At 60.8% G+C, this 19,988-nt stretch overlaps 1 protein-coding gene across 1 annotated transcript in view; it reads right to left on the reverse strand.

Annotated features, from left to right (window-relative positions):
• Nucleotides 1–19,988, reverse strand: part of STX1A (syntaxin 1A) — a 296,907-nt gene that overhangs the window by 3,853 nt on the left and 273,066 nt on the right. Inside the window, exons 7-8 of the mRNA XM_065418475.1 lie at nt 7,830–7,903; nt 3,896–4,033 (exon numbers count right to left, since the gene is read on the reverse strand). Coding sequence (XP_065274547.1) covers nt 3,896–4,033; nt 7,830–7,903 — 212 coding nt within the window. The remainder of the gene's footprint in view (nt 1–3,895; nt 4,034–7,829; nt 7,904–19,988) is intronic.

A 19,988-nucleotide genomic window follows, 5' to 3' on the forward strand; every position in this document is an offset into this window, starting at 1 on the left:
CACACACCCACACAGCCACAAGGAGCCAACCTCTCCGCTGGGGGTGCTCTGCACCATCAGCTGGGACCATGCAAACCCACAGCCTGGTCCCTGGGATTAGAGCTCTGGGCACCATTTAGCCATGAGGCTGCCAAGTTGCCAAGAGCAGAGCGAGGCCTGCCCTGACAGGGAGAGGTTCTACCGGCTGCGAAGGCCAGGTCTGGGGGGGTTGTGGGATGGGGCAAAAGAGAGACATGGCCGAGGTCCATTCCTGTCTGTAACAACAGGGAACCAGCCTGGGGCAGGCTGATCCCGGCTGGGAATCCTGTGCCCTCCATCAGAGCGTCAGCAGTTACAGCAGGAGGTGCAGGATGGGGGACTGCAATGGGGGTGCAATGTGGGTCTGGGGGAAGGGCGGGGTGTGTGCAGTGGGGCGGTACTGCAGTGTCCTGTGTTAGCCCAGGCTGTCTGGTCTCCTGTTCCTTGCCTCTGAACCAGCTGGTCCAGGATTCATTTGGGTCTATGGTGTTTTATATGGGAGAGGGAGCCCCCCTACATCCGCAGAGCCCCATCACCCTGCCCATGGGCCTTGGCATATGGCTTGCAGTGCCAGCCTCAGCGAATTGGATGGGAGGATGGCTCCTACCCTGCTTTTGGTGCAGGTCCTATTAGAAGTGACCCGTGCATGAGGGAGAAAGGAGCCAGAGACTCGCTCAGGACAGGGCACCTCTGCTGTCCCTGCTGTGCATGGGGCGGGAGCAGTGCTCCCTGCCCCCGCCCCCCACGGAGCGCCTGCCCAAGCTACTCCCTCAGGGCACAGAGGGGCCTTGCTATTGCTCAGCCTGCACGGGAGCCAGGGCCCTGCCCGTGGAACCGGAGGATGGCCTGGCCCCGACGCAGCCCCAAGTCAGGGCCAGCAGAAAAGTCCCTGCGCCACACTCACGTGAAGGCTCTTGGCAGCCATTTAACGGCTCAGGCTGAAAGGACCAGGGAGAATGACAGCAGCAGGATCAGCGCCTGTCCGCAGGGCGTGGGTTCAATACACTCTTGAGCCACTTCCACTGAACCTTTCACACTCCAGATACCCCCCTCCCTGCCCCCCAGCTCCTCAACCCGCCCCAGCACTGGATACCCCCCTCCCTGCCCCCCTCAGCTCCTCAACCCCCCCCCCCGCCAGCACTGGATACCCCCCTCCCTGCCCCCACCATGCTCGCCCCATCCCAGCCCCTCAACCCCCCGCAGCACTGGATACCCCCCTCCCTGCCCACACCCACCCCATCCCAGCTCCTCACCCCCCGAGCACTGGATACCCCCCTCCTGCCCCCCCACTACACCAGCCCCATCCCAGCTCCTCAGCCCCTCCCCCCCCAGCACTGGATACCCCCCTCCCTGCCTTCCCACCATGCCGGCCCCATCCCAGCCCTTCAGCCCCCCATCACACACTGGAACACCCCATCCCAATGGGCTAACAGCTACCCCTCTGCCTGAGGTCAGGTACTGAGGGGGTGGGGGCATCCCACAATGGGACGTGGGGCAGGACTGGTCCCAGTCAAGTGCCTGACATGTCCCATATCCCAAGAGCTGGGAACGCTCCCTGCTCCTCATCCCAGCACCGCCCCGTCCCCCAGCTGCCCTCACGGTGACCCGTGGGGCGATCAGCAAGCAAAGGCAGTCAGCATGGCTAGTGGTTCCAGCAGGACCAGGGAGCCAAGAGCCCTGCATTCCACTCATGACACCTTGGGCAAGCCACTCAGCTCCTCCTTGCCTCAGTTTCCCCAGCTGGGAACAGGGGTAGTAACAGACGGCATTACCTCAGGGCAGTAACAGTGTATGGAGCATGCTGCAGGTGGCCTCAGCAATGGGTTTGTGTGGCAATGCAGCACCCTCCTGCGCTGGCACCATCATGTTGTGCGGACGACTGGTGTCACGGGGCCAGCAGGCCAGGCCCCCAGCGTGTGGGAGATCCAGGACAGTCCTACAATGGGGAGGGAGGGGGCTGGAACCTCCCACTGAGACACCCCCAGCCTTGCTTTGGTATAAGGGCATGGCTTACGCAGCAATGGCTGTGGGCGGCAGTGGTGCTGGGGTTAGCGGCAGCCAGCTGAAGTCCTGGCCGCTCTCCTGTGCGTGTGTAACGCTCCCAAGGCAGTGCCAGCTGCGCGGGGTCCCGCTGGGTAGGGGACATGGCTTGGAACTGGCCCCAGGTGCTTGGGGCAGCTCTGCCCTCAGATCAACACCCAATCAAAGCAGTGGGAGCTCGGCACCATGTGATGCTTCCCCCGGAACAAGGGGGTGGGTCAGCCTGGATCCTGCAAGGCCTGCCAGTGCCAGCGGGGGGGGGCGCAAGCCTGCTGCTGTCCAGGCCCAGCCCTCTGCATGGAGCAGTGTCCCCTCACATGCCATCCCAGGCTGGGCACAGGCTACAGCCCACACTCTGCAAGGGGCTCCCTGGGGGCCAGCAGGAGACAAACAGAACTACTCGCCCAGCCCAAAAACCCGCCCGCGCCTGAGCCAGCCAGGTGATGAGTGGAGAAGGGAATCGCTGGAACATCTCCAGAGGCAGAGACAGGCTCCTGGCGCACTGGGGGACCGGCTTGACGCCTGCGCGGCCACAGGTTGCTAGTTCTGCGACGTTCCGCACAGCTAGGGAGGGCTGAGCAGGCTGCCAAGGGACCAGTGTCCTGCAGCTCCACGGCTCTGGAGCCGGGGGTGGGGGGAGTTTCTTTCTCCGGGAGCTGCCTGGCTGCAATGGCACCTGCCCCCGATGCTGAGGTGCACGGCCCCACCCCTCTGCAGCCCGGCTGCAAAGGCCCAGGCAGACGGACCGGCCTCACTCTCCACCGCCTCGAGGTACCCGTGCGCTGCAGTCCCAGGGGAGCTGGAGTGAGTGGTGCCCAGCATTCCCGGGATCCTGCCCCTCCTCACTGCTGGTCCCTGGGCTGGGGAGGCATCACACACACATGCAGGAAGCACAGGCCATGCAGACGAGAGCATGCAGATGTCTGGCCCACACCAGGGCATGCACGTTACCTGCTGGTTGAGACACGCTCATCCAAGGGGTTGGCGGCAGCATGTCAGGCAAGAAGAGGGGTCAGGAAGGGGCCTACGAGAGCAGGCCAGGTTCACAGGCTCTGCCAGGAAGCCCAGGCCTAGTGCTACATGTTCACTGCCCGAGGAAGCTGGCTGGGCTTGTTTGCTTGCTGCTCCAGAGAGCGCAGTGTGAGCCCCTCTAGGAGGGCATGCTCGGGGGCATATCCCCGTGGGCACCTCCCTCTGGGCTCCCAGGGCCCAGTAAATGGGTCGGAAACCCATTTACAGAAGGTTCCTGCAGAGGGACTCCAGGAGCAGACAGGCCTCTCTGCGAGGTCACCACCTCCCTGTCCACGTACAGCACCTAGTGCCCCAAGGTCCTTCCATTCCCCTGTTCTACACCTCTCCCCTCAGGGCCCTGCCTTGCAGCCCCCAGGGCCCCGTCTGCCACAGGGCCCTGCTGGGACCTGCTAGCACACGGCAGGCTCTGAAGCCATGGTGGAGCACAAGGATCATTAGGACAATGGGGGAGGAGGTGCCAGCCCCCAGAAAATGACCACACGGCCACCTGGAAGAGAAGGGACCAATTCCAGCCCTGGGGCAGCAGCTGAGACTCTGCAGAAGTCAGTGGCAGGTGCCTGCTTGCAGCGGGGCTGGACGTGGGGCACGTACTCCCTGCCAGGGGTGCATGGCAAGCCCTCCATCCCCACCCCAGGCCCAGCATCTCCCCACGAGAGGGGAGGAGAGTCATGCACATGACCCCAGTGCCTTCCCTTGGAGCAGACAGGATCTGTCTCTGCTGCTGCACCTGACAGGGGTCCTAGGGCCCAGCAGAAGCTGCAGCACCAAGCAGCGTGGCGCGGGCGTGGCCCCTGCCCCCACCGACCTGGCTCTCCACCAGCATGGCCATGTCCATGAACATGTCATGCAGCTCCCGGATGCTGGTCTCCAGCTTGATGATCTCGCTGTGCCGCGTCTCGATCTCGTTCAGCGCCTGCTTGGTGATGTTGGAATCCATGATGATCTGCCAGGAGAATGAGAGACAGGGCCCATTCCTGGGGGGTGGCTCAGCCAGCAGGGAGCACCCTCCTGGGCACGGGCACCATGCGCCATTGCCAGGGCACTAGTCCTGGCAGGTTCCTTAGCCATGTTTTCTAAAGGCCTGTCGAGGTGCAATGGCAGGTGCAGAGACACTAGGGTCGGGTACCTATCCGCATGCAGGTGTTGTGACGAAGTGGGACTGTTCTTAATGTTTCCTCTGAATACTGTATGGGTGCCTCAGTTTCCCCTATGCATTTCTTAAGTCTCTAGGAGGTGGGATAAAGGCCAGTGTGCATAAATCACTGACACACTGTCTCCCTGGCAACAAATGGCTAGGGCCCTTCCCCCTTGCAAGGGGATAGCTAAAGGTGAACAAAGAGATCAGGTGACCTCCTGGCCCAGGAAAGAGACAAAAAGCCCAGAGAAGGAGGGGCTGGAGGGGGTTTCAGTTTGGAGCTAGCTGGGGACTGGAAGAGAGGGCAGACGGGGGTCTGCCTCGCGGGGCCCCAGAATGGACCCGGCTGAGGGATCCCGTTCTCTGTACCTACAAGCTCTGTTTTAGACCGTGTTCCTGTCATCTAATAAACCTCTGTTTTACTGGCTGGCTAAGAGTCACGTCTGACTGCGAAGTGGGGGGTGCAGGACCCTCTGGCTTCCCCAGGACCCCGACTGGGCGGACTCACTGTGGGAAGCGCACGGAGGGGCATATGCTGAATGCTCACAGGAGAGACCCAGGAGGTGAAGCCGTGTGAGCTCCTTGCCCTGAAGACAGTCTGCTCCATGGGAGAGGAGGCTCCCCAGAGTCCTGACTGGCTTTGTGGGGAGCAGTTCCAGAGCATCGCCCGGGGACTCCGTGACAGGTGTTACTGCAGTGACTGTGCCCACAGGCTGCCCAGACATCACATGTAACCTAGGGCACATGGGCAGACAGTGCTGGCAGAGCTGGAGTTGGCTCCCACAACCAGACACAAGCAGGTGTCATTCTGGGGCCGGGACCATGTGTGATGCCAGGACTTGGTGACGCTGTCCCACAGCACGAAGCTGGATGTGCTCCCCCGAAGGCTCTCGAGCTGCTCCCACGAGAGACGCTGACCCCCCTCTGCACTGAGCTGGGCTTCTGCCTCTGCCCCTTCTCCCGGTCCTTTCCCTGCGGGAGCTGAAGGCTCGGGGCCTCCTCCCAGTGGGTGCTAGTGGATGGGATGTGGGGCGGAGAACCCTGCCAGCCTGTCCGTGTGAACGAACCAGTCTGAGAATAGCTAGCAGAGAGCTGGGGCCAGCAGGCCTCCCCTGGGCTGGGCACATCCCCTTGTATCCCTGCCTGCCTCGCGGGCTGGGTGAAAGGTCTGGGTGTTTCTGCATGCCACATGGAGCAGGGGGCGCCCAGGGAAGTGCCCTGCTGAAGGGCAGGGACCTGCCCACTCTAGGGGTGCAGCTCAGCTGGGAAATGGGGTGTTCTTCCATGCAGCCGCCCTGGCTCTGGTTAGACAGGGGCCTGCCTGGCTCTGGGATCCAGCGCTGGAGTCTTTCCCCTCCAGGCCAAACAGAGCCCAGACTAGCAGTGGCTGGAAGCTGTCCCCTTCTAACGCTGCTCAGTGCCTGTGTGAAATGATGGGGGGGTCTCAGGGCAATAGCTCCTGCCCCTCTACAGCCCTGGCTCCAGTCCGGCTTGGTACAGAGGCCCAGGAGAGTGCTGGTCTCTCCAGGGCAGGACGGAGAGAGGGAAGAATATTGCCACTCCCCGTGCTTCAATCTCATCTGTGGCTAATGGAGGCCATAGGGCACTGCCAATCCAGTCCCCTTATAGTGCAGACACACTTGGCATAGCCCCATGGTTCATGCCTATGCCAGGGCAGGGTATTGTCCCTGATCCCAGCTGTCTGGAGCAGGGAACCTAACCTTGGGTGGCATTGCATGTGCAAGGGGCTCTGCTCCCCAGGGTGCCTCTCTTCACTGCCATCGCTTTACTGGATGAGGTCTGGGCTGCTGGCTGCATTTTCTCACCCTAGGCAGCACTGGCAGTTAAGATGGATTTCGCAGGCTCAGCCTGGGATTAGCCTTCAAAAGGATGGCTGGACCATAGGAACAGTGAGAGTTTAAGGTCTATGGTCTCATGAAGCCTCTGCCTGATCCGGCCAGGGAGCGTCCGGTGGTGAATTGCCTCTGTCTCTAGTCTGAGCAGGGGGTGAGACGGCAAACTCTGAAATTACATTCTTCTGACCCAACACTTGCCTTTTCCCTCACTTTGCTTGTGGCCTGGTAAGAGGCTGTTTCGATTTCCTACCCCCTGAATCCCAGCTTCCAGACAATGCAGAGCAAGGAGGGTTGGTCCTGCTTTGAGCAGGGGGTTGGACTAGATGACCTCCTGAGGTCCCCTCCAACCCTGAGATTCTCTGATTCTCTGATTCTAAGGAGCTGCAGCTCTAGCAGCTCAGGAGATGCTGGCTACTAGAGGGACTGAAGTGGGGCAGCAGTAACAATGACGGGACTGTAAGTTGCTATCTAGTGACCCAGCAGGGCTGGAGAGACTGCAGAGGGAGCAGTTTCCCGGTGCTGATCCTATGCCAGTGAGCAGAACAGTCAGTGCTGGCATCAGTCGCTTGCACGTGGGGAGTGTAAATCCAGGGCTCTCGTCAGTGACACTTGCATCCCTGGGCTCCATGTGGGAGCTGCAGAGAAAATCCACACCAGTATCTTAAACCCTGACTTCTTGGTAGGCATCAAGTGACTTCCAGGGGACTGGCAGCAGAGGCTCATTGTCACAGATCAAGGGGCTGGCTCATGCTATTTACTGGGACCGTTGGTCAGTCATTGCTTCCGGGATCCCCAGCTGCTTGCAGGTCCGGAGTGCTTTCCAGGGGGCCTAGGAGGGTAGGCTTTGCTAGCTGCCTTCGCCCAGAGAAATACCCCAGCAGCAGGGAGGGACAAAGAGGAAAACTCAGACTTCCTCCTCATCTCACCTCCGCTGCACCCAGGGGGGCTGGTTTGTGATGGGCGCACAAGCCAGGCAGCGCTGGAGCGTATTACTAAGGAAAGCACGGCCAGCTGGGGCGGCACTGGCCTGCCGTAACAAGCAGAGCAGCACGTAGGGCCTGCGTGGACGCGTCCATGAGTTCAAGCCTGGGGAGAAGATGCTGCGACGAGGCTTGGAGTGGTGTCTGAGCATGGAGGGGCAGATGGGAGGCATGACATGCTCTGCACACCTGCTGCAGGCAGGTTAATACTTGGCAGCCATTTCATCACTGCTAGAAGCCTGGGCTAACACAGGGCTGTCTCCCTGGTTGTAACGCTGGTGCTACAGGGCAGAGAGGACCTGCCAACCATGCCTGAGCTAGCCGGTGCCCCTTCCTCCCAGTCTGGAGTAGGTCACCCCGGTGTGCATTGCCCCACATGCCGCTGGGGCTGCTGTGTGTGCGTGTTCTCTGGCGCCTTGTCCCTGCTGCAGTACTATGGAAGAGATGCCCGGATTTTCCCGGCATGCTCGGATAACGTGCAGAGAGTTAGGCAGGCGGTGGGTGCAGACTCAGCAGCTCCCTTGCAACATGCTCATGCTGTGAAGAAAGCTGTTGTGGACACAATCCGACCACGCTGACAGCAACCTGGGTCAGTGAATAGGGTCCAGATGGCTGCACAGCGTAGGCAGGGCCTGCAGCACACACTCAAGTCAGGCTGGGGCTGGGTTTCACTGCACACAGGTGCTGTTGTCAGAATCATCCTCTTAGCGAAACGGAGGGCTGAGGTTTAAGCGTGGGCTTGAGAGGGAGAAATCACCGTGCACTTACCCCGGAGGAGAAGATGGCTGGATTCCCGCTCTCCAGCATGTCTTCCAGCTCCTCGCTGGTTGTGGTCCTGCCAGCTGCAATGAACACAGAGATGGCAATAATCAGGAGGAGGGCAGAAAGTAGCTAGGGATCTCCCAGAAGTCCCTGTCAAGCTCCACACAGCTGTGGGGTATAGATACAAACACTACAGGCCAGATCTGCTTTGCGTTGGCAGAGCAGACAGGACGTGCTCCAGCCAGTGAAGCACAGGGTCTGCTGGAAGGCAAAGCAAGCCAAGGCCTCCAATGAGCTCTTGAGAACAGTTCCCCTATCACTAGCTGGCCTGGCGGCCAAGACCCCTTACCTATAATGGAGCAAGGAGCTCCGCCCATTGCATGAGTCACCCCCTTGGCCAGTGGACAACGCTCTCCCAGTGGCCGTGGGAGCTGGGATCTGCCACACTGTACTAGCCGGCTGGTGTTCACGCTCGTGTGGATATATAAGAGCACAGCAGCTCCCCCTCCCCTTGGGCAACATCAGCCAGAGGAAGGGGAAGTCCTGACCCAGCCATGCCCACTGGCACCGTGCAAAGGCTGAGCCTAGCCAGGGTTTGCTGGATGCTGTGTGTTTCTATGGTGCCCCAATCACCATGATATCATGGCACAGACTGGGGCCAGTCACACATCCAGATAAAAAGAGCAAATCCACCACATTCCCTCAGCTTAAAGGTCATCTTTGAGGTGGAGTGACTCCAAGCTTCTGGTCCTCACTGGGGTCTCCTGCCCCCATGCTCACCCCACTGTAACTGCCCCCTCCTCTGGCTCCTGGGAGGGCTCTGTCACACTGCACAAAGGGGGATTACACTTATGGACTGTCAGGGCCAGCTCCTGGCCTGGCAAGTGTCCTGAGCAGTGGGTTCATAGGCCCAGGGCAGCTGCTTTGAGCTACATCATGGGGGGACCATCCGATTCCCAGTGTCAGAGGAAAGCGGGATCTTCCTGGCTGCTGCGGGGTGGGGCTGTCGCTGTCCTCTGCCCTGGCAATCCACTGGGGCCGCTGGCAGCTGACACAGGCTCACAGGCTTCTCTGGTTTACAGAGAGCTGGGGACCAGGACACAGGGCAAGCAGCACACGTTCCCCACAGCTTGCTCAATGCACCCCACAGCTCGGGGGAAATACCTGCATAGCCCCCACCTTTTCAAGGAATACAAGGGCCAGGCACACATGGTCAATCTCTTTCTGTCCAGCACATTGGACCACGCATGGAGTGGTTTCCCTGCATTGCCTTTGTCCCTTTTCCACCTCCCCTCTTCCCACCCTTCTCTTTCTCATCCTGTGCCTCCTCCCTCGCCCCCTTTCCTTTCCCAACGTCTCTCATCTCTCCTCCTTGTGCCCCCCACTGGTTCCCCTGCTCACTTCCTCCCTGCACACCCGGCATGAGACACACACAGACCTAGCAGCTGGAGTGCTCACCCTGCTAGCCAAAGCCCAGTAGCAAAGGCTGGGATGGGGTGTCCAAATGGGCAGGGGTGGGGCAGTGCTGGGATGTCACAGCCCCTCGCCCTGCTCAGGTGTCTGATACACATGGAGCCCTCTGGCTCCTTCCCCTCAAACCCCGGTACCTGTCCTTGTCTGGCCTTGTGGGCCCTTCCCACACTTAGGGGTCTGGCTGCAGTGACAGGCCTTTCCAAGGACCACTGCACCTTGCTACACAAAGCCTGCCACTGGTGCCCAGCTCATACACAATGTGGGTTGGGTGGGCACATCAGACTGAGGGTGCCACAAACTCCACTTGCTTCCCATTCATGTCAGGACTAAATCTGAAGTCCTGGCCCCCATCCCCTGAGCTCTTAGCAGACAGGGAGCTGGTGACGTCACAGATCTCCTCCAGCTTGGGGACCCGCCGAGACAGCTCGCCCCACAGGGAGGATGCCCCTGGAGAGAGGTGCTGAGGATAGAGCATTCTCAGCAGCAGTGGCAGCACCACCCTGCTCAGAGCCCAAGCCAACGGGCACTCAGGCAGGCATGGGAGGAGCAGGCTTTCCACACTGTGCAGGAACCTTCCGGAACGTATCAGCACATCACCCTGCAACAAACTGCTCCATCAGCATTTTATCAGCATCTCCCTAGTGCCAGTTCCCGCTGCCCCCCAGCCATTCCTTCCTTCCTGGGGCTCAGCAGTACCTGCTGCCACAGAGGCGATCACCCGTAGCAATCCACGCCCGCATACTCAGGCACTCGGCAGGGGCTGGTTCTCATGTCCTGGGGCAGTCTCAGAATCCTTGCGCTTTGCGAGCAGCCCGGTCGTGTAGCATTTCTCTCGAGCACCCCGGCCTAGGAAAGTGTGGCTGGCGCTCTGGGCACTTTGTCATTAGGCGTTAGGAATGTACCTGCCTGTGGGTTTCAGTTTCACTGCGTGACTCCTTGGGGAATTCTGTAAAGCTCAGAGCCTGGGAAGGCTGGGCTGTGTCACGGAGCCACCTAGTACCAGCACTTTGGCTGGACCCGGGGCCGGGGCCGGAGGGGGCTGAGGCAAGGCCTGCATTCCCAGCAGCAGGACTGACAAGCTCTTCTCTCCCAACACAGGAAACTTCCTGACCAGCTCTGAAAGAGTTTTGCTTAGTTCAGGCCTTGACGCCAGATCCTCATCTAGAGTAAATCAGCCAACCTCTGCTGAAGGCAATGGAGCTTTGTTGATTTACCCCAGCTGAGGATTTGGCTCCTGGAACAAACTGAAAATTTGCCCTCGTCAGCTGTTGTTATGCTCTGGCCCTGCCTGGTATTTCTGAGCACTCTAGCCTGGGAAGCGCTGACTGCTGGGCCCTGTTAGCTCTTGGGGCTGGTTCTGCAGCACAAGAAAGAGCAACAGTCACCAGCACAACCTTCTCCTCGGAGCTGGCCCACCTGTGCAGAGCTGCTGTGTCCACTGGGGCTAGCAGAAGCAGGCAACTCCCAGAGGCCCCACTGTGTTAGGATGTGTACAAACACAGAACAAAACCAGCTCCTGGCACAAAGAGCTGGCAGCAGGAACCTGGTACTTTCCCTGCTACTATTTTCAGTATTATTGTGGATCTTTTACCCACAAAGTACTCAGATTCACACTCAGTGAAATGCAGCTGCTTCTGGGGTGGCAGGCAGCAGCCAGCTCAGGCACAGAACACGGTACACCGAGATGCTCTCCTATTTTGTTAGCAGACCTAGGACTGGCACGGGGAGGGCGCAGAGTCACCTGTAGCCTGGCACAGAGGAATTTCCCACAAACAGGTGGTGGAGAGAGTGGGATCGACTGTGACAGCAGCACAGGAGGGCTGTGAAATCTGCCCCGCTCAATCAGTGGGGTATGTCGGGGCCGAGACCACAGGAGTCTGAGCAGAGGTCAGAGGACACATCTGCTTTACCGTTAGCACAACCTTGCTGAGCAGGGTGCGGGGAAAGGCAGAAAGGTTCCTCTGCCACGCTTGATACCGCCCAGGGCTGCCTGCCCCAGTGCAGAGCAGGGAGAATTGGGGCAGGTCCCACCTCAAAGGCAGGGGCGGCTCCAGGCACCAGCGCAGCAAGCACGTGCCTGGGGCGGCAAGCCGCAGGTGGCGGCCTGCCGGTCGCTGTGAGGGCGGCAGTCAGGGAGCTTTCGGAAACATGCCTGTGGGAGGTCTGCTGGTCCCGCGGCTTCGGCGGCAATTTGGTGGCGGGGATACCGATGGCGCAGCACCAGCGGATGCTGCCGAATCGACGTGCCCAGCCGCCGAAAGCCGCCTGCCTGCCGTGCTTGGGGCGGCAAAAAACATAGAGCCGCCCCTGCTCAAAGGGCCACATTAAGGTCTGAGAAACATGTAAAGGGCGGTTTAGGCTCATCACGTGCTGCATCCTGGCAATGTGTGGGCAGCTGGGCACATTATCTCCAAGCTGGGCTCTGCCAGCTCCAGGTGACGACCAGGCCGCCCGGCAGTGGTCTGGGCCTTCACGGGTGCAGGCGGGACTGAGCCATGAGCACTGCTGGGAATGTTAGTGGGAGTCCCATGGCAAAATCCCTGCCCATACAGGGAAGCTCTGTCTCCGAATGCCCCCTCTCAGGTCCCTGGTAGCCAGTGCTCGAACAGCGCTGGGATGGTGCTATTCTGCTGCTGCCCAGCTGGGCTCAGAGAGGAGCCTGGCCTAGTGGGGAGGTGCACGCCCCCTACTGGCCTTTCCCAGCTGAGACGACTCTGGGGAGTTCCCCACACTGGGCCTGGTGCCCCAAAGGGCTTCTCCAGTTCTAACTGCCACTGCTCACCGACCCTGCACAGCTCTGGGCTCTGATGGGAAGGGAAGGAAAGGTCCACTGTAACTGGCAGTGTATGCAGCTGCCTGGCGCCCCTCTGCAGCATAGCCCTGGGAGCTGAACGAGCTGGTCAAGGCCACCGCGCTGCTCTCTCCAGCCGGCGTTCCGCACCCGCTCCCCACCCTGTCCGGCAGCCTGCCTGGAGATGCCCCTGTACAGCACGCTGGGTTCTTCTAGCAGCTCATGGGGGGCACGTTGTACCTCAAGCCAGGCTGGGGCTCCTGCGGGGGGTGAGGAGGGTGGGGGCTGTGTCAGCAGCTGGAACCAGCAGCAGGAGTTTGATGGGTCCCTGTCTGTGACATCAGGAGTGGGCTTAGGGTAAAGGCAGAGGAGCTCCCCCCACACACACACTGATGCCCCAGAGCCCTGCAGGATGGCTCTCCCCATGGGGGGGGATGGCCTGTGTGTCATGTGATCAGGGGAGGGTGTGAAGACCTGAGACTCCCCCACTTCTAGCAGGATAAGTGGGAACCTGACCCAAGGAGAAAGGGGCTGGTCCCAAACCAACCTGTCCTCCAGGTGGATAGGGGCCCTGGTTCCAACTGATCCTCGGGGGTCCTGGTCCTGAACCATCCACTAACCCCGTCCCTCAGCAGGACAGCAGTTCCCAGTCCCACTATGATTCCCCTGCCCCAGCTGGTCAGAGGGGCCTTGTACTAGGATTGCCAATTTCTAATCACACAAAACCAAATACCCCTGCACCTTCTCCGAGGCCCCACCCCTGCTTGCTCCATCCCCGCTCCCTCCATCGCTCTCTCTCCCCCACCCTCACTCACTTTCACCAGGATGGGGCAGAGGGTTGGGGTGCGGGAGGGGGTTCAGGGTTAGTGCGGCTTCCAGGAAGCGGCCGCCAGGTCCTTGCGGCCCCATGGCATATCGGCGGCCAGGAAGGTTCCGTGCGCTGCCCTGGTGCCCACAGGCGCCGCCCCTGCAGCTCCCATTGGTTCCTGGCCAACGCGAGCTGCAGAACTGGCATTGGGGCGGGGGCAGTGTGTGGAGCTTCCCTGGCCACCCTAGTGCGTAGGGCAGGGGTGGCCAACCTGTGGCTCCGCAGCCACATGCGGCTCTTCAGAAGTTAATATGCAGCTCCTGGTATAGGCACAGACTCCGGGGCTGGAGCGACAGGCGCCAACTTTCCAATGTGCCGGGGGGTGCTCACTGCTCAACCCCTGGCTCTGCCACAGGCCCTGCCCACTCCACCCCTTCCCACCCCCTCCCCTGAGCCTGTTATGCCCTCGCTCCTCCTCCCTCCCCCCCCCAGAGTCTCCTGCACGCCACGAAACAGGTGGTCGGGAGGTGCAGGGAGGGAGGGGGAGGTGCTGATGGGTGGGGCTGCCTGTGGGCAGAAGGCGCTGGAAGCCGGGGTGGGAGAGCTGATGTGGGGCTGCTGACGTATTACTGTGGCTCTTCGGCAATGTACAATGGTAAATTCTGGCTCCTTCTCAGGCTCAGGTTGGCCACCCCTGGTCTGGGGCTGCAAGGACATTAAAACAGCTTGAAAACTGGACACCTGGCAACCCTACCCTCTACCCACCCTCACGCTGGCAGGAGAGTGAACTCAGCTCCTTCAGCCCTTCCCATGCCCATTTTCAGCAGCTAGTCAGTCCTTCTGAGGGATCACAGGACAGGCCACCAGAAGCACGATGCCTGGCCCACACCTTGCAGCTTCAGCGAGGCCCCGAGTCTCCAGCCTTGGGGGGAGGAAGGGAGGTGCAGTCACAAATATGGGGGAGGTGGAAAGCAGCAGCATGCGCTGGCTTTCAGCTGACTCCTCTCTCCTGTCTGGCTCACTCAAGGCAGCAAGCCAAGCTCCAGCACGGCTGCCTGCGACCCTACAGAAGCTGGGGAGGGAGGGACACACATCAATCACATCCTTAGACTGCTAGATGTTGTGACGAAGTGGGGGATTTTCTTGTTTTTTCTTGTTTTCGGTGGGGTTTCAATGGTTTGCATGCAGAGGGGGTGGGACTCAGTTTCCCCGGGTGTTACTGGTTTAACGAGGTGAGGGGAGAGGGAGTTTGTTGTTACAGAGGACCGGAGAGGGAACTTGGGACCCCAGCCAATGGCCTGGAGGATGGATACCCCAGCGACTGGTGACCTGAGACCCCGACCCGGAGACCCAGCTCAGGAGTTGCAGCCGGTTCTGGCCAGTGGGAGAACAATGGGCTGCAGAGTGAGGACCCAGTGACCTAACCAGCCGGTTCCAGCCAGAGGACAGAAGCGAGGAGAGGAGGCCCCAGTTTACGACCCTGTTTACCTGGAGAGAAGACAATGGACAAAGGCAGGGCCAGGGATCTCAGATGCCCAGCTGGGAAGCGGGGGGGCTCGGGGTTGGAGGGGGGGAGCAGGCAGAGCCCACCTGGATGCAGAGAGACTGGGATGTGCTGGGCTGAGGGAGGCCAGGCCTGAGAGTTTCCTGTGCTGTGTTCAACTCTCAATAAAGCCTCCTATTTTACGCTGGCTGAGTGTCACTCCGGTCTAGAGAACAGGGTTGCATCAACCCCTTCGGGGGTGGAGGCCCGGGGGGTCCAGAGCGAGTGGACTCCCTGAGGGGGCCCACGGCAAGAGACAGACGTGCTAAGGCTCAGAGAGGTGCGGCTCCAGGAGGTGGTGGGGCCTGACCCCGAGAGAGAGTGGACCCCCGAGAAGGGCTGTCGCACTGGAAGGGGCACCCCCCCCCCACGGATCGCACGGGGCCAAGAGTGGGCACGATCTGTGAGTCCGTGACAGATGTCATCCCAGCAGGATGGTCTCCCAGAGCCCCAGGGGGTAATGCTGCCAGAAAAGGGCCTAGCACATGCCGGAAAGGTGACATTTATAGTTAGCTGGGTATTTACCCCACAGCCACCACCTTGGTATCCAAGTGCCTATGCTGGCTGGTGTCCGATAGACCCAATTCACACCCTGCCCTAGGGGGCTGGAACGCCGCACCTCTGCATGAGATATGAATCTCCCCAGCTCTGAGGAAGGAGGGAGGCAGCAGCAGCAGCTTGGCAGGTAACCAAGGGAGCGCTACAGTTTCCTGCTGCCATCTGAGCCAAGGGTTTGCAGTGCTGATGTCCCTGTTTGGCCAGGCGCTGGGGCAGGGCTAACATGCTGAGACCCTCTGTGCTCCCCAGGGCTGCCGAGAGCGGGTTCGGGCCCCGGTAATTTGTACCGGCTCCCCCCCCCCTCGTCGGCCCTGGTGCTCCCGACGGAGAGAGCTGTCCAATATGGCTCCCTAGCGCATGAGCTTTAACCTTGGAAGCAGCACTAGGAGGATGGGGAGATCTAGCCTATAGTTAACTCTGCTCTGCTCTACCCAGCTACCTGGCCCCTCCCCGTGAAGGAGCCAGGCTGGACACTGCTGCATCTCCTCAGCTACTGCCCTTGCTATCGGGAGGTCCTGTGCTGAGCGTGCTCGGAAGTGCTCTGCACGTCTAGGCCAAAGCATTCTGCCCGCTCAGCTGCACAATGCTGTGAAATTAACAGATACACTCCCACGCCCCAGCGCACATCCCTCTGGCTCAGGGTGTATCCTGGGCCCAGGATTTCTTTGGGGGTAAGTGGTTTGTCTAACTGTATCCTCCCTGTTCTGCAGGGCAGCCACCACAGATCCTTTTCATGCAGCTACAGGAGGGAGATGCAGTAATGGCTCTGCAGGTTACTCATAGACACGCCACATCTAATTACACTGGATTCTTCCAGGCCAATGGCTGGACAGGCCCCATGAAATCAGAGTGCCACGAAGAGGCTCATGTACAAGCCAGGGTTGCTAGGGCTGGGAGTCTCCTGATTAACGGACAGGTTCAGGGAAGGCAGCAGAGAGGGCGCCAGATATCAGGCTGTGTTAACAATGGGGAAAAGAGCACCCAGAGGAGACTCAAGAAGTGACAGCTAAGGAAGTGAGAGAACGGAGCTGAACTAATACAGAGCACTCAAATGAGGTTTGTTTAATGAACGAGAAGTGACAGCAAAGGCCAGTGGCTGACTATGGCCATGTCCGCACTACAGGGACTGTAGCCGTAGCTGTGCCAGGGTAACCGTGTAGTGTAGACGCAGCCTACAGCGACCAGGGGGTTTCTGTCCTGTAGGAACGCCACCTCCCCGAGCGAGGGTAGCTAGGCTGACAGCAGCATTCTGCCATTGACCTGGCTGTGTCTAGACTGGGGTTGGGGTGGCATAGGGCGGATTTTGCACATCCCTGAGTGCTGCAGCTATGTCAGCCTGCATGTTATGTTGAACCTGGCCAGAGTCTGGCTACACAGTTGGGACGGGGACACAGAGCAAGGAACTGACCAAAAGGAGCCCCCAAGGGCTGGGTTTATGAGACTCCCTTATTAATAGGGCTTAGGGGTCTGACCGTCAAACCCTCTGGACATCAAGAGCCGTACAATGCCCAGCCAAGCCAACGGCCACCTCCCAGGCTTGCTCTATACTTCCAAGTTAGGCCTACAGAACTAGGTTGGTCGGATATGGAAAATCCACACCTGAGTGAAATAGCCATGCTGACTTACCCCCCAGCGCAGACACAGCTATGCTGACTTACCCCCCAGCACAGACACAGCTACGCTGACTTACCCCCCGGCGCCGACACAGTTACGCTGACTTACCCCCCGGCGCTGACACAGTTACACTGACTTACCCCCCGGCGCCGACACAGCTACGCTGACTTACCCCCCGGCGCAGACACAGCCATGCTGACTTACCCCCCGGCACAGACACAGCTATGCTGACTTACGCCCCGGCGCCGACACAGCCATGCTGACTTACCCCCCGGCACAGACACAGCTACGCTGACTTACCCCCCGGCGCCGACACAGCTACGCTGACTTACCCCCCGGCGCCGACACAGCTACGCTGACTTACCCCCCGGCACAGACACAGCCATGCTGACTTACCCCCTGGCGCCGACACAGCTATGCTGACTTACCCCCCGGCGCCGACACAGCTACGCTGACTTACCCCCCAGCGCCGACACAGCCATGCTGACTTACCCCCCGGCGCCGACACAGCTATGCTGACTTACCCCCCGGCGCAGACACAGCTACGCTGACTTACCCCCCGGCGCAGACACAGCTACGCTGACTTACCCCCCGGCGCCGACACAGCTACGCTGACTTACCCCCCGGCACAGACACAGCCATGCTGACTTACCCCCTGGCGCCGACACAGCTATGCTGACTTACCCCCCGGCACAGACACAGCTACGCTGACTTACTCCCCGGCACAGACACAGCTACGCTGACTTACCCCCCCGGCGCCGACACAGCCATGCTGACTTACCCCCCGGCACAGACACAGCTACGCTGACTTACCCCCCGGCGCAGACACAGCTACGCTGACTTACCCCCTGGGGCAGACACAGCTACGCTGACTTACCCCCCCGGCGCCGACACAGCTACGCTGACTTACCCCCCAGGGCAGACACAGCTACGCTGACTTACCCCCCGGCACAGACACAGCTACGCTGACTTACCCCCCGGCACAGACACAGCTACGCTGACTTACCCCCCGGCGCCGACACAGCTACGCTGACTTACCCCCCGGCACAGACACAGCTACGCTGACTTACCCCCCGGCGCCGACACAGCTATGCTGACTTACCCCCCGGCACAGACACAGCTACGCTGACTTACCCCCCGGCACAGACACAGCTACGCTGACTTACCCCCCCGGCGCCGACACAGCTACGCTGACTTACCCCCCGGCACAGACACAGCTACGTTGACTTACCCCCCGGCACAGACACAGCTACGCTGACTTACCCCCCGGCACAGACACAGCTACGCTGACTTACCCCCCAGCGCAGACACAGCTACGCTGACTTACCCCCCGGCGCCGACACAGGTACGCTGACTTACCCCCCGGCGCAGACACAGCTACGCTGACTTACCCCCCGGCGCCGACACAGCTACGCTGACTTACCCCCCGGCACAGACACAGCTACGCTGACTTACCCCCCGGCGCCGACACAGCTACGCTGACTTACCCCCCGGCACAGACACAGCCATGCTGACTTACCCCCTGGCGCCGACACAGCTATGCTGACTTACCCCCCGGCACAGACACAGCTACGCTGACTTACTCCCCGGCACAGACACAGCTACGCTGACTTACCCCCCCGGCGCCGACACAGCCATGCTGACTTACCCCCCGGCACAGACACAGCTACGCTGACTTACCCCCCGGCGCAGACACAGCTACGCTGACTTACCCCCTGGGGCAGACACAGCTACGCTGACTTACCCCCCCGGCGCCGACACAGCTACGCTGACTTACCCCCCAGGGCAGACACAGCTACGCTGACTTACCCCCCGGCACAGACACAGCTACGCTGACTTACCCCCCGGCACAGACACAGCTACGCTGACTTACCCCCCGGCGCCGACACAGCTACGCTGACTTACCCCCCGGCACAGACACAGCTACGCTGACTTACCCCCCGGCGCCGACACAGCTATGCTGACTTACCCCCCGGCACAGACACAGCTACGCTGACTTACCCCCCGGCACAGACACAGCTACGCTGACTTACCCCCCCGGCGCCGACACAGCTACGCTGACTTACCCCCCGGCACAGACACAGCTACGTTGACTTACCCCCCGGCACAGACACAGCTACGCTGACTTACCCCCCGGCACAGACACAGCTACGCTGACTTACCCCCCAGCGCAGACACAGCTACGCTGACTTACCCCCCGGCGCCGACACAGGTACGCTGACTTACCCCCCGGCGCAGACACAGCTACGCTGACTTACCCCCCAGCGCAGACACAGCTACGCTGACTTACCCCCCGGCGCCGACACAGCTACGCTGACTTACCCCCCAGCGCAGACACAGCTACGCTGACTTACCCCCCAGCGCAGACACAGCTACGCTGACTTACCCCCCCGGCGCCGACACAGCTACGCTGACTTACCCCCCCGGCGCCGACACAGCTACGCTGACTTACCCCCCGGCGCCGACACAGCTACGCTGACTTACCCCCCGGCGCCGACACAGCTACGCTGACTTACCCCCGGCGCAGACACAGCTACGCTGACTTACCCCCCGGGGCAGACACAGCTACGCTGACTTACCCCCCGGCGCCGACACAGCCATGCTGACTTACCCCCCGGCGCCGACACAGCTACGCTGACTTACCCCCCGGCGCCGACACAGCTACGCTGACTTACCCCCCGGCACAGACACAGCCATGCTGACTTACCCCCTGGCGCCGACACAGCTATGCTGACTTACCCCCCGGCGCCGACACAGCTACGCTGACTTACCCCCCAGCGCCGACACAGCCATGCTGACTTACCCCCCGGCGCCGACACAGCTATGCTGACTTACCCCCCGGCGCAGACACAGCTACGCTGACTTACCCCCCGGCGCAGACACAGCTACGCTGACTTACCCCCCGGCGCCGACACAGCTACGCTGACTTACCCCCCGGCACAGACACAGCCATGCTGACTTACCCCCTGGCGCCGACACAGCTATGCTGACTTACCCCCCGGCACAGACACAGCTACGCTGACTTACTCCCCGGCACAGACACAGCTACGCTGACTTACCCCCCCGGCGCCGACACAGCCATGCTGACTTACCCCCCGGCACAGACACAGCTACGCTGACTTACCCCCCGGCGCAGACACAGCTACGCTGACTTACCCCCTGGGGCAGACACAGCTACGCTGACTTACCCCCCGGCGCCGACACAGCTACGCTGACTTACCCCCCAGGGCAGACACAGCTACGCTGACTTACCCCCCGGCACAGACACAGCTACGCTGACTTACCCCCCGGCACAGACACAGCTACGCTGACTTACCCCCCGGCGCCGACACAGCTACGCTGACTTACCCCCCGGCACAGACACAGCTACGCTGACTT

This window comes from Emys orbicularis, chromosome 17 (genome assembly GCF_028017835.1).
Source record: "Emys orbicularis isolate rEmyOrb1 chromosome 17, rEmyOrb1.hap1, whole genome shotgun sequence".
Lineage (NCBI taxonomy): Eukaryota > Metazoa > Chordata > Testudines > Emydidae > Emys > Emys orbicularis.